Source organism: Anomaloglossus baeobatrachus, chromosome 7 (genome assembly GCF_048569485.1).
Source record: "Anomaloglossus baeobatrachus isolate aAnoBae1 chromosome 7, aAnoBae1.hap1, whole genome shotgun sequence".
Classification (NCBI taxonomy): domain Eukaryota; kingdom Metazoa; phylum Chordata; class Amphibia; order Anura; family Aromobatidae; genus Anomaloglossus; species Anomaloglossus baeobatrachus.
The window spans coordinates 302,440,715-302,454,025 of record NC_134359.1 but is presented as its reverse complement, the minus strand read 5'-3'; the positions used below and the strand labels follow the sequence as shown (position 1 = coordinate 302,454,025).

Genomic DNA, 13,311 nt, shown 5'->3' with positions numbered 1-13,311 from the left:
GTCACAAAAAATGTGACTCAGCAGCGATTTCGCTAGCGATCTCGCTATGTGAGAAGTACCCCTTAGGCTATGTGCGCACGTTTGCGTACTGGCCCTGCAGAAATTTCTGCAGCGATTTGAACAGCAAACTTGCGCTTCAAATCGCTGCAGAAAGAGTCCATAGTGAAAAAAAAAAAAGCTGATTCCATGCGCTCTGACTGCAGCCCCTGCCATAGACAGAGTAGGAGCTGCAGGCAGAGCGCAGGAAAGAAGTGACATGTCACTTCTTAGAACGCACACTTCGGGCTGCAGCTGAAGCGCTGCACTCTAAAACGCCATGTGCGCACGTCTCATGCACAATCTTCATAGATTATGCTGGGGACGCAGGACGCATGCAGTTACGCTGCAGTGCAGATCTCAGCGTAACTGCATGCAATTACGCAACGTGCGCACATAGCCTTAAGCTGGGTTCACACATAGCGACAACGACGTCGCTGTTACGTGACCATTTTCTGTGACGTAACAGCGACCTTGTAAGTCGCTGTTATGATCGCTGCTTAGCTGTCAAACACAGCGACGCAGCAGCGATCATAACGTCGCTACATGTGCAGAGAGCAGGGAGCCGCGCACACTGCACTGGCTCCTTGCTCTCCTAGCAACAGTACACATCGGGTTAATTAACCCGATGTGTACTGCAGCTACATGTGCAGAGAGCAGGGAGCCGCGCACACTGCTTAGCGCTGGCTCCTTGCTCTTCTAGCTACAGTACACATCGGGTTAATTAACCCGATGTGTACTGCAGCTACATGTGCAGAGAACAGGGAGCCGCGCACACTGCTTAGCGCGGGCTCCTTGCTCTCCTAGCTACAGTACACATCGGGTTAATTAACCCGATGTGTACTGCAGCTACATGTGCACAGTGTAGGAGCCGGCACTGGCAGCTAGGGTGGAGGCTGGTAACGAAGGTAAATATCGGGTAACCAGGGAAAGGGCTTCCCTTGGTTACCCGATGTTTATCTTGGTTACAGCTTACCGCAGCTGCCAGATGCCGGCTCCTGCTCCCTGCTCGCTTCATTTCGTCGCTCTCTCGCTGTCACACACAGCGATGTGTGTGTCACAGCGGGAGAGCGACGACCAAAAAATGAAGCTGGACATTCAGCAACGAGTGGCGACCTCACAGCAGGGGCCAGCTCGTTGCTGGATGTCACACACAGCGACAGCGATGGGACGTCTCTGCTACGTCACAGAAAATGGTGACGTAGCAGCGACGTCGTTGTCGTCGTCGCTGTGTGTGACACCACCTTTAGTCTGTCTTCCTGGCTTATCTCCTTTTTTTCAGAAGGGTTCTTATCTTCTCTGCTCTTATCAGTACACATATGCTAGCACACTTAAGGTGGTGTCACACACAGCGACGACGACGACGTCGCTGCTACGTCACCATTTTCTGTGACGTAGCAGCGACGTCCCGTCACTGTCGCTGTGTGTGACATCCAGCAACGAGCTGGCCCCTGCTGTGAGGTCGACGCTCGTTGCTGAATGTCCAGCTTCATTTTTTGGTCGTCTGTGTGTGTGACAGCGAGAGAGCGACGAAATGAAGCGAGCAGGGAGCAGGAGCCGGCATCTGGCAGCTGCGGTAAGCTGTAACCAGGGTAAACATCGGGTAACCAAGGGAAGACCTTTCCCTGGTTACCCGATATTTACCTTCGTTACCAGCGTCCACCACTCTCGCTGCCAATGCCGGCTCCCTGCTCTCTGCACATGAAGCTGCAGTACACATCGGGTAATTAACCCGATGTGTACTGTAGCTAGGAGTGCAGGGAGCCAGCGCTAAGCAGTGTGCGCGGCTCCCTGCACATGTAGCACAGCGACGCGTGTCGTTATGATCGCTGCTGCGTCTACTGTATTTGACAGCTAAGCAGCGATCATAACAGCGACTTACAAGGTCGCTGTTGCGTCACAGAAAATGGTGACGTAACAGCGACGTCGTTGTTGCTGTCGCTATGTGTGAACCCAGCTTTAGCCATTTGACCTTCTTCCAGTTTTTTTGGACAGAAGCTCTGTACACATCACTGTTTCAGGCTGTATCTTGGCTTTTTATAGGTATCTAGCTTGTTATGGTTTTCTTATTCAATTCTGTTGGTAGATTGTATATTGTAAAGGAATTCTTTTATTTTTTTACATGTACTTAGTGTTATTACTGTGTGATTCTGTAAGCTATAGGTCAGTGCATACTGTCTGCCCTGTACAGAGCATCCAGCAACATGCTCAGGAAAGTGAAACCATGGCCTCCACAACCACTTCTACCCCCATGGCCTCCACAACCACTTCTACCCCCATGGCCTCCACAACCACTTCTACCCCCATGGCCTCTACCATCGGTGCTTCAAGAATAACAAGAAAAAGGTGCAGCTATTGCCCTTATTCTTGTGATAATAAAACAAGTATTACATCTTCTGGATGCCAAAAATTCTTATGGAAAGCCCATGTTTATTGTTCTTCATGCAAGAATACATAAAGTAATATTACCATGTGAATATGTTCAAATTGAAGTGTTTATTATCTTTAATTTTTTTTCACAAAGTGTTCGATTTGCTTGTTTTGGTTTGGTTTTTTTACCACATATGTGTAGTTTGCTATTTTTCGTTTTGCTTATTACTAAGTTTTTTCTGAATAAAAAAAAAAATTCAATTTCATTTTTCTTTTTTATTTCCAAACATGTTCCCATACAATCTAGTAAACAAAAGGGATACAAATAATTGAGTTAGAGAATCTAAAATCAAGATTTAATAAACCGGGTCATAGTGACCCAGGAGCATTACAAGTGTATAGTACATGGGAACAGAACAGCAGGGTTAAGAGAAACTGTGCAATGTAGATGCATTAGATATAGAACTATGGTGTCCATGTTTTTATTTCATGGGAAAAAACTTATTTTACACGGAATGATTCCTTCAAGCTTTCTAGAGCTTGACCCTTGCTTATGTCATACCACTCTTTGGGTAGAGATGCCGGCTTTGCATTATATTCCTTTGCAAACTTGACATTAAATTCTTTAAAAATAAATTTCCAGTAGTCGGAGGCGCCGATGCTGGGGTCAGGTTGGATCATCCAGTCTGGGTAAAACTCACGATAATCTTTATAAGGATGGAACTTCCAGTCAGTATCGGAGTTCCTGAATGACTTCTCGGTGACAACATCTGTAGAACATAGCGAAGAACAAAGTATTTTCGTGTCCACAGATCTGTATCTGCCCAGACCCTGAGGACGATGGACGGTAGCAAAGTGCTCTGTGTGCTCAGCACATCCGGCTTCACACGGAGCCTTACAGAATGGACACTGCTGCCCACATCCAATCACTCGCTTAAACAGTTCTTCTTCTGGTTTTAGGATAACTATGTCAAGAACAGACTCAATGGTTGACCGGCTCATTTCTGATATAATATCTGCTCCAAGGTCTGAAAGGAAGAACTCAACATCAGCAGCGAACTGAGTAATGGGCACAGAATTCTGAAAAATGATCACCTTGACATCTTTTTGTGATATGACCAAGTCCTTGTTCAGCATTTTACAAATATTTCTTAGAAATTCTGAGATATCAGCACTTTCCAGTATTTGGGAATTTTTTAAAATTTCTCTTATTTTCTGAAGAATGGACGAGACTATATTTGACCGCAATGATTTCAAAGCTTCTGGGTCTTCATATTTCTCTTTAATGAAGTCTGAGATACATTCCTTGATAAAACGCTCATAGTTATTTATATACTTCATGTATTGCTCAAACGAATGGTCTTCGAGAAGCTTACAGAGCACCCGCATCTGGAAGAAAGTGCGACTCATGAATTTCATGTTGTCTTCACCACTCAGCAGGTCATTGACTATCTCCTGTCCAAGACGATGGTTCACGTAGTCCACGATGGCTGGTTTGAGACATAGTTCACAGAAGCGTTTCGCTCTAGTTATACATTCATCTTTTTCCTGGAATACAGCCTTGAAAACTGAAAAATATTCAGATTTTAACATTTCTAAACATAAGTATGGGTCATTTAGGGTTAGGAAATTATTGTGCAGTTTCTGAAATTCTGGAGCGGCTCTGCCTAAAAGAAGAAGCTTAAGATCAAGTTCAAAGTGGTCTGTGGTGTGCAGGTTCTTCACGTCGGTCTGTTGTAGCCTTTCGTTAACCATTTTTAGCAATTCTAAACCAAACATATCATGGTAATTCTCCTTCATCTTGACACATTGAGCCACAAATCTCAAGCCTTTGTCGACCAAGTTTTCTGCTAGCTGCTTTGATTTAAAACTGTAGTCCTCTTTATAGAAGTCTTTAAAACTGCTCACTTTGTACATGATTTTGTCATGACATTTTTCGTACCATTTTAGGTCAATATGTTCGTCTTGCACCTCAAAAGTTACATCTGCAAATTGAAGAAGCGTCTGGATGTTCAGCATCTTCTCATTGATGGCACCTGACTTGTGACTCATCTCCTTTCGGAGCTGCTGGAGCATGAGTTGGTCAACGTTTTGCTTTGCTATAGATTTGACTTGAAGACCTTTTATTGTGTCATTCCACATGGCATTAAATTCTTCTTCAAGCTCTTCATCATCCATCTTTTGAGTCCTATCCCGGCACAAGCAGATAAGAGTTGTCACTTTTTCTTCCATTTGTGATATGTAACAATCCTTCAACCCTTCTATCTTATGCTTTGTCTTTTGGATATGAACAGCTTCTTTGCATTTATTGATTACTTCTTCTTTAATGCCCTTTCTAAGACTTTTTATACTTTTCAGAAAGTCTTCCCGATATTTTTCTACCGGATGTGCGTTTTCCAGCTCAGAATCAAAATAGTTATTCAGTAAGTTTTGCATTTTCTTCTCCTCTTTTCTCAGTTCTTCTTTCATCGTCTGTATTATATCGGCCAAAGCTTCCATTCCTAGATTTTCTGTTTGCTCATTTCTTATTGATACCAGCGACTCAGTCATGCAATTATAGATCTCTTTTCGGAAGCTCCATTCCAGTTCTGAATACTTTATTGACACCTGGTCGTAAGCGTCAGCTATCAGGCTGTTTCGGAAGCTGAAAATAAATTTTTCATATTTTACTGCATTCCATAAACTTTTTAACCACTCTAGAAAAACTGGTATGGTCTGTGGTTTCTGCGGCTTACCCTTCAGGAACTCGATCAGATATTTTTTAAGTGAAAGAACTCCCTCACTGTACCCGATGTTTATAGGAGCCATGGGTGGGATGCCGTACCACAGGCCAGAAATGTACCATGTGTGTTCATTAAGATTGTAATCCATGATATCATTGAAGGTAGTTATGCCGTCCAATTTTTCCATTTTTGCTGCAGCTTTTGTCATGTGATTCAGGTTCTCCAACAGTTTTTTTCTGTCTCTCATTCCCATAGTGTGAGCAGACACGTCACTCACGTTCTGATGGACAAAGTGACAGTTGGGTTTCTTTCCTATTTCGCTCATTCGGAGAAATGCATGGACGACAATCTGTAAAATATCCTTCATTTCAGAAGAGTTTTCCATGGATATGTTAATGATGGTGATATCGCTCAACCCAACCACCAGTGTGGCCAACTCATTGTCATGTTCATAACTGTTTTGCAATGAAGCCAATTCAGGAGCTTTCAATCCTTCAGTGTCTATCACCAGAATAAAATCACAGCCTAGTTCTTCCCTGAAGTTCTCCTTCACTTTAATCAAGGTCATAAAGGCTCCTCGTGTGCATCGTCCACTGGCCACAGGGAACTGAAGACCAAACATGGTGTTCAGGAGGGTGGACTTCCCAGTACTCTGCACCCCCAGCACCGTTATCACTCTCATCCTGCATTGTCCTCCGGTCTTCTTATCCAGCTCAGTCAGGACATCAGTTATCCACTGTAAGGGAATGTTGGAGACATCTCCATCAATCAACTCCAATGGGAACCCCTCCAATATGAGATCAGCAGCTAATCCGGGGAGGTCATTGAATTTTTGTCCTAGATCTTTATGATTCAATTTAAAAAACTGAGCTTCGTGCATCTGCCCAACTTCACGTATGAAATGTTCTAATCCAAGTGAGCTATCGGACATCTTCTCATCTATTTCTTTCAGAACTAACAAGCTGGTGGAGTTTTTTAAATACTCAGTCTGCAACTCTTTGAGGTTTAATCGAGCAATATCATCAAGAAATATCTTCATCCACTTCAAGAAATAAGTTTTTTCAGCACGAGGCAAATCGGTAAGTGCCAACAGAAACTTCTTCATGTCTCCTTGAAGATCTTGCTGGCTTTGTTGTTTACGCAGGTCCATAATGTGTCCGTGTAGCTCTGACTTGTAAGTCTCCCCACTTTCATCACCCTGTTTCTTCATCCTACAGAGTTCTTTTTCATTTCTAGTAATTTTTTTCCACAGATTCCCCTGCAGGGTCATGGTTTGTTTCTTATACTGTGACACGTATGTGATGTGACTGGTGATTCTCTTGGCTAGATCCTTGGCTCTTTGGCACTCTTTCGCATTCTCATCTACAAAGATGTCAAGCTCGTTAGCAACGTTCCCAACTTCCTCTAACGTCATGGATTTAGGAGATGCCTTGATCAAACTTCTTATAAAGCCTTGTATCTCTTTTACAATTTTGGCTTCATTCGTCTTGAAATCTTTCACTAAGATATTTTTAGTGTTCACGTTTAGAGATCTTAATAACTTGTGTAGAGATGTTTCTGTCTCTTTATTGTAATGTTTGTCATCAGGTAGAGAGATAATAAAGTAGAGGTTTGGATTATCTGATGCATAGCTCTGTAATATTTTACAATGTCTTTCTTGGAGATCTTCCGAGAAAATAAAAACAGCAGAAGAGACTTTGGTCAATAATCTGAACTGCTTCTGGTTAGATTCTAGGTCGCCACGTAAATTCATGATAGTGATAGGTTCAAGAAAAACGTTACAGTTTTGACTTGCACTGGGAAAGTACCAGAAGAGCTCTACAAGTCCTTCCGAGATTGTTCTGTGACGATAGCCACACTCCGTGTCCTGGTGCACAAAAAAGTCATGATGAGTGTAGGATGGACTGAGGACATTGTTGAGAATTCTGGATTTTGAGAGAACACTGTTGCCTAATCTGACAAACGAAAAGATCGGCATGGAAATATTCACCAAGTTGTCTTCTTTAAAGCCTTTAGTACTTAGTAATGATGTTGGTCTCCACTTTTTTACAATATCTCTCATGGGCCATAGTGAAAGGGTAAATGGATTGTTCTTATCCGAAGGAAGCACAAGAGGAACTGCAAATTGGCACATGGACATTTTTGTGAAAATGAATTGTTGTAGAAAACTGTCGGAAGAACGGAGAAGAGCACAAAGGACATCTAGGGGATGGAGAGATTTTGAGGAATTTCCAGATGACTTCTGGTTTACAAACAGATCATCTTCTGTGTTGAAGCCACTTATGTTGGTATCTTCATGCTCATCTATCATGGTATTTCGTGCAGTTTCATCCAGTGCAATAAGTTTGTTGAGAAACTTCCATGCCAGTGAAGTTTGAGCAGTAGATTCCTCCACGATCTTCTCGATACACATCACGTGTTCCAGACCGATTTTGGAGTCTTTGAACTTCTCCAGATGATGGAGCTCAGGCGGTAGGCAATCCATTAGAATTTGCTGGCTTAAAAAAATAAAAAAATGCAAATTTTAGACTAAAATTCTCATTTTTATGGTCTACTAGATTTATACTAATGAAACCCTAGATGTGCAAACTACGAAGATAAAGTTTTACTCTACAACGCTTGTTTCTGTCAAATTACTCAGATACTACAACTACAGACAGAAAATTATTGTATCTGCCTTCTCCAATGTACACAAAGGTCTATGTGGAGATAGTGGTGGAGCCTGTGTGGAATGTTCTGAAGGAGCCTGCAACTCCAAAAGATACCAGTCTAACTAAAGGCCTCCACAACCCAAAGGCCTAATGTTCAGCCCTTTCTGGATCCAACTATGAGACATAATTGCAGTCAGTCAGGAGAGCACAACAGCTTCAAGTAGTAAAGTGGCAGGGGGATTATTGCAGTTTGTAGGCTTTCCTGTAGATGAGATTTCAGGTTGCATCTGAAGGTGACAATCGTGGAAGACAACTGGATCTGAAGAAGTAGTTAGTTTCACGGAATGGGGGACACAAGAGAAATTTTGTAGATGGTTGTGTGAGAAACATATGAGGACGATAAAATGATGGAGATCTTGTGAGGGTGAAAAATTGTGAGGACGCTAGTCACTTACTCACGAGCAAGTCTAGAGTGTGATGACTGTCACTAGGTGGCGGGAGACACTACTTGCATGCAGTAAATGAAGAGGTAGTCAGACAGGCCGAGATCATAAACCAGGAAAGCATGACAGTACATGGGGTTAGACAGAGACAAGGTCAAAGTACAAGCCGAAGGTCAGAGTTCCAGGAGAGTACGTACCAAAATACAGGGATGTGGTCAGGAGGAAGTCGAGGTCAGAAGCTGGGAAGAAACAACAGAAACGGGGGGACAGGCAAAGATGGGTCAACCACACTCGAGTCGAGAGGCCAAGTTCTGAACACTGAGCACCACAGGAGCCAACAGCACAACTGTAATCAGGAAGTACAACTGGCGGCGTCCTGAGCTAACACGCTCCCTAATGAAGCAGGGCAACCACCGGGAACGAGAAGCATCTGCGTGAGCACCTCCCAGGATCAACGTGGAACCCAGTGCTGTGAACAACCAGAAGATCATTCATCATTCAAAACGCTCTGCACCATAGGCAACATATACCGGCACTGCAAGAGAGCATAGCAGAACAATACAGAATGTTCTGCATATAGCAATCGTGACATAGAGGCAGGATAGCCGGATGTTCCAAGGTCAGGACACCAGGAGGACAAGTCTTGGGTACATGGAGTAAGCAATGGTCAGGGGGTCAGACAGTAGTAATTGGAACAAACAGAGCATAGGGATGCTCCCCAACAGCATCACTCACCAGAATGCTATGACTGCAGAGTTCTGGGAGAGACTACTCAGCCAAGAAGCTGGGCAATCACTGGGAACAGGGAACACCTGAAAATCCAGCACCACCCAGAATCTGATTGGACGACTGAGCTGTCCTTCAACTGACCGACAACTCAGTACGCTTCAGTACCCAATAAGATGACTGAGCTGTCACTCACCAAACTGACACTTCAGCATTCCCCGATTCCATAGTAATAGCAGACTGTCACTCACTGAGTCTTAGATGCACTGAGCAGAGGAATCGTGACCGGGAGATACCGGGAGATAGGTTTGGAGATGTACGGAGGATACGTTTAGCTCATTATTAGGAATATAACCTGGATTTGCTGAAGAACTGGAAGCCAGAGAAGGGATTGGAAGGAAAGAAGAGTTGGAGGAGTAGAGAGGGGATGATTAATTGGGCAGCAGAGTTAAGGATGGAGTGGAGTGTGAGCAGGGAGTCCACAAAAGAGATTATTGCAGTAGTCAAGGCGGGAGATGATGAGGGCGTGCACTAACATTTTGGTTAATTATGGGTGGAGGAAAGGACGGATTCTGGAAATATTTTTGAGTTGGGGGTGGGGGGTCAGGGCTTTGATGAGTGGTTTGAGGGACACGGTAGAGTCATGTGTTACGCAGTGAGGCAGCAGACTTGTAAAACACTGGAAAGCGTGGTGTAGTGTATGTGATAGATCAGTGTAACGCCTGAGGGAGAGGTAGGAAACATGATGAGTTCAGTTTTCTCCACATAGTATGGGACTGGGAGATGCTAAATCTGCTGTTACTGAGGTACGAGGAAATCCAGGCACAGGCCGGGGCATAACAGCCCCTGCTGCAACTACACCCGTAACACTCACTGCAGCTCCCCGAAACATCAGAGCCCCAATACACACCCTACAGCACCCACTAACACTCACTGCTACTCCGCGAAACATCAGAGCCCCAATACACACCCTACAGCACCCACTAACACTCACTGCAGCTCCCCGAAACATCAGAGCCCCAATACACACCCTATAGCACCCACTAACACTCACTGCAGCTCCCCGAAACATCAGAGCCCCAATAAACACCCTACAGCACCCACTAACACTCACTGCTACTCCGCGAAACATCAGAGCCCCAATACACACCCTACAGCACTCACTAAAGTCATTCAGACCCCTACAGCCACTATACACACTGCAAAAGTCACCATGAGCCCTACAGCCACCATGATCCCTATATTCTTCCTGATCCTACAGTTACCACAATCCCTACAGCCACTATAAACACTACAGACATTAAAGTTACCATGAGCCATACAGCCACCATGATCCATACAGCCACCATGCTCCCTACAGCCACCATGATCCCTACAGCCACTATGATCCCTACAACCACCATGATCCCTACAGCCACCATGATTCCTACAGTCACCATGATCCATACAGCCACCATGATCCCTACAACCACCATGACCCCTACAGCCACCATGATTCCTACAGCCACTATGATCCCTACAACCACCATGATCCCTACAGCCACCATGATTCCTACAGCCACCATGATCCCTACAACCACTATGATTCCTACAGCCACCATGATTCCTACAGCCACCATGATTCCTACAGCCACCATGATTCCTACAGCCACCATGATCCCTACAGCCACCATGATCCCTACAACCACTATGATTCCTACAGCCACCATGATCCCTACAGCCACCATGATCCCTACAACCACTATGATTCCTACAGCCACCATGATCCTTACAGTCACCATGATCCCTACAGTCACCATGATCCCTACAACCACTATGATTCCTACAGCCACCATGATTCCTACAGCCACCATGATTCCTACAGCCACCATGATCCCTACAGTCACCATGATCCCTACAACCACTATGATTCCTACAGCCACCATGATCCCTACAACCACTATGATTCCTACAGCCACCATGATCCCTACAGCCACCATGATCCCTACAACCACTATGATTCCTACAGCCACCATGATCCCTACAACCACTATGATTCCTACAGCCACCATGATCCTTACAGTCACCATGATCCCTATAGTCACCATGATCCCTTAAGTCAACATGATCCCTATAGTCACCATGATGTCTATAGCCACTATGATCTCTACAATCATGATCCCTACAGTCACCATGATTCCTACAGTTACAATGATCCCTACAGCCACTATAATCCCTACAGCCACTATGATCCCCATATTCCCCATTATCCCTATAATCACCATGATCCCTACAGCCACTATAAATTCTACAGACACTAAAGTCAACATGATCCCTACAGCCACTGTGATTCCTACAGCCAGTGATTCCTACAGCCACTGTGATCCCTACAGCCACCATGATCCCTGCAGTAATCATGATCCCTACAGCCACCATGATCCTTATAGTCACTATGAGCCCTACAGCCACTATGATTTCTTATTTAACTGGGTTACATTGGTTATACTGGTTTCTGCTAACCTTTGTAGACAGTTGCAGACTATTGCTCCTTTCTAAATGCGGCCATTGTGTTCTGCAGATTACACATATTCTGGCCAACAACCTCTGCTCGTGAGTCGTTTCCATAACTGCTAAACCAACTACTGACCTCTATTTTGCTCCCATCTGAGAGCAGCATGATGTAGAGACAGAGACCCTGATTCCAGTGATGTGTCACTTACTGAGCTGTCTGCTGTCATTTTGATAACATCAATGTTTTCTTTGCTGCAGATCTAACAGTTATACAAAGCTCATTAATATGCTGGACTACCTGCAGCACGCCAAGTAGTCATGTAATGATAATCTACTGCTGATTAAACAATGTTTTATCAAAACTGCAAGAAACAATCCAGTAAGTGACTCATTGACGGAATCAGGATATCTGCCCCTACATTATGCTGCTCTCAGATTAGGTGGCAAAATCCTGGTGACAGATTCCCTTTAAACCAAATTAGTGAGGATCTCGCAGCTCTTCAGACTTGTCTGTTATATAAAAAATGTGGTGGCTGCAGACAGGATCTTATCATGTATCTCTGTATACAGGGAGCTCCCCCTAGTGGTGGCTGCAGACAGGATCTTATCATGTATCTCTGTATACAGGGAGCTCCCCCTAGTGGTGGCTGCAGACAGGATCTTATCATGTATCTCTGTATACAGGGAGCTCCCCCTAGTGGTGGCTGCAGACAGGATCTGATCATGTATCTCTGTATACAGGAGCTCCCCCTAGTGGTGACTGCAGACAGGATCTTATCATGTATCTCTGTATACAGGGAGCTCCCCCTAGTGGTGACTGCAGACAGGATCTTATCATGTATCTCTGTATACAGGGAGCTCCTCCTAGTGGTGGCTGCAGACAGGATCTTATCATGTATCTCTGTACACAGGGAGCGCCCCCTAGTGGTGACTGCAGACAGGATCTTATCATGTATCTCTGTATACAGGGAGCGCCCCCTAGTGGTGGCTGCAGACAGGATCTTATCATGTATCTCTGTATACAGGGAGCTCCCCCTAGTGGTGGCTGCAGACAGGATCTTATCATGTATCTCTGTATACAGGGAGATCCCCCTAGTGGTGGCTGCAGACAGAATCTTATCATGTATCTCTGTATACAGGGAGCTCCCCCTAGTGGTGACTGCAGACAGGATCTTATCATGTATCTCTGTATACAGGGAGCGCCCCCTAGTGGTGGCTGCAGACAGGATCTTATCATGTATCTCTGTATACAGGGAGCTCCCCCTAGTGGTGGCTGCAGACAGGATCTTATCATGTATCTCTGTATACAGGGAGCTCCCCCTAGTGGTGGCTGCAGACAGGATCTTATCATGTGTCTCTGTATACAGGGAGCTCCCCCTAGTGGTGGCTGCAGACAGGATCTTATCATGTATCTCTGTATACAGGGAGCTCCCCCTAGTGGTGGCTGCAGACAGGATCTTATCATGTATCTCTGTATACAGGAGCTCCCCCTAGTGGTGACTGCAGACAGGATCTTATCATGTATCTCTGTATACAGGGAGCTCCCCCTAGTGGTGACTGCAGACAGGATCTTATCATGTATCTCTGTATACAGGGAGCTCCTCCTAGTGGTGGCTGCAGACAGGATCTTATCATGTATCTCTGTATACAGGGAGCTCCCCCTAGTGGTGACTGCAGACAGGATCTTATCCTGTATCTCTGTATACAGGGAGCTCCCCCTAGTGGTGACTGCAGACAGGATCTTATCATGTATCTCTGTATACAGGGAGCTCCTCCTAGTGGTGGCTGCAGACAGGATCTTATCATGTATCTCTGTATACAGGGAGCGCCCCCTAGTGGTGACTGCAGACAGGATCTTATCATGTATCTCTG

General features: G+C 44.8%; 1 protein-coding gene across 1 annotated transcript; it reads right to left on the bottom strand.

Annotated features, from left to right (window-relative positions):
* Positions 1-2,586: 2,586 nt before the first annotated feature.
* LOC142245685 (up-regulator of cell proliferation-like) lies at positions 2,587-7,614 on the bottom strand. The gene has a single exon (XM_075318616.1). It carries the CDS (start codon positions 7,612-7,614, stop codon positions 2,908-2,910), a length of 4,707 nt encoding a protein of 1,568 aa, XP_075174731.1. The 3' UTR covers positions 2,587-2,907.
* Between the last annotated feature and the right edge of the window lie 5,697 nt (positions 7,615-13,311).

Coding starts and splice junctions, on each gene's coding strand:
- LOC142245685 (XM_075318616.1), bottom strand. CDS start 7,614: ATGGATTGCCTACCGCCTGAGCTCCATCATCTGGAGAAGTTCAAAGAC.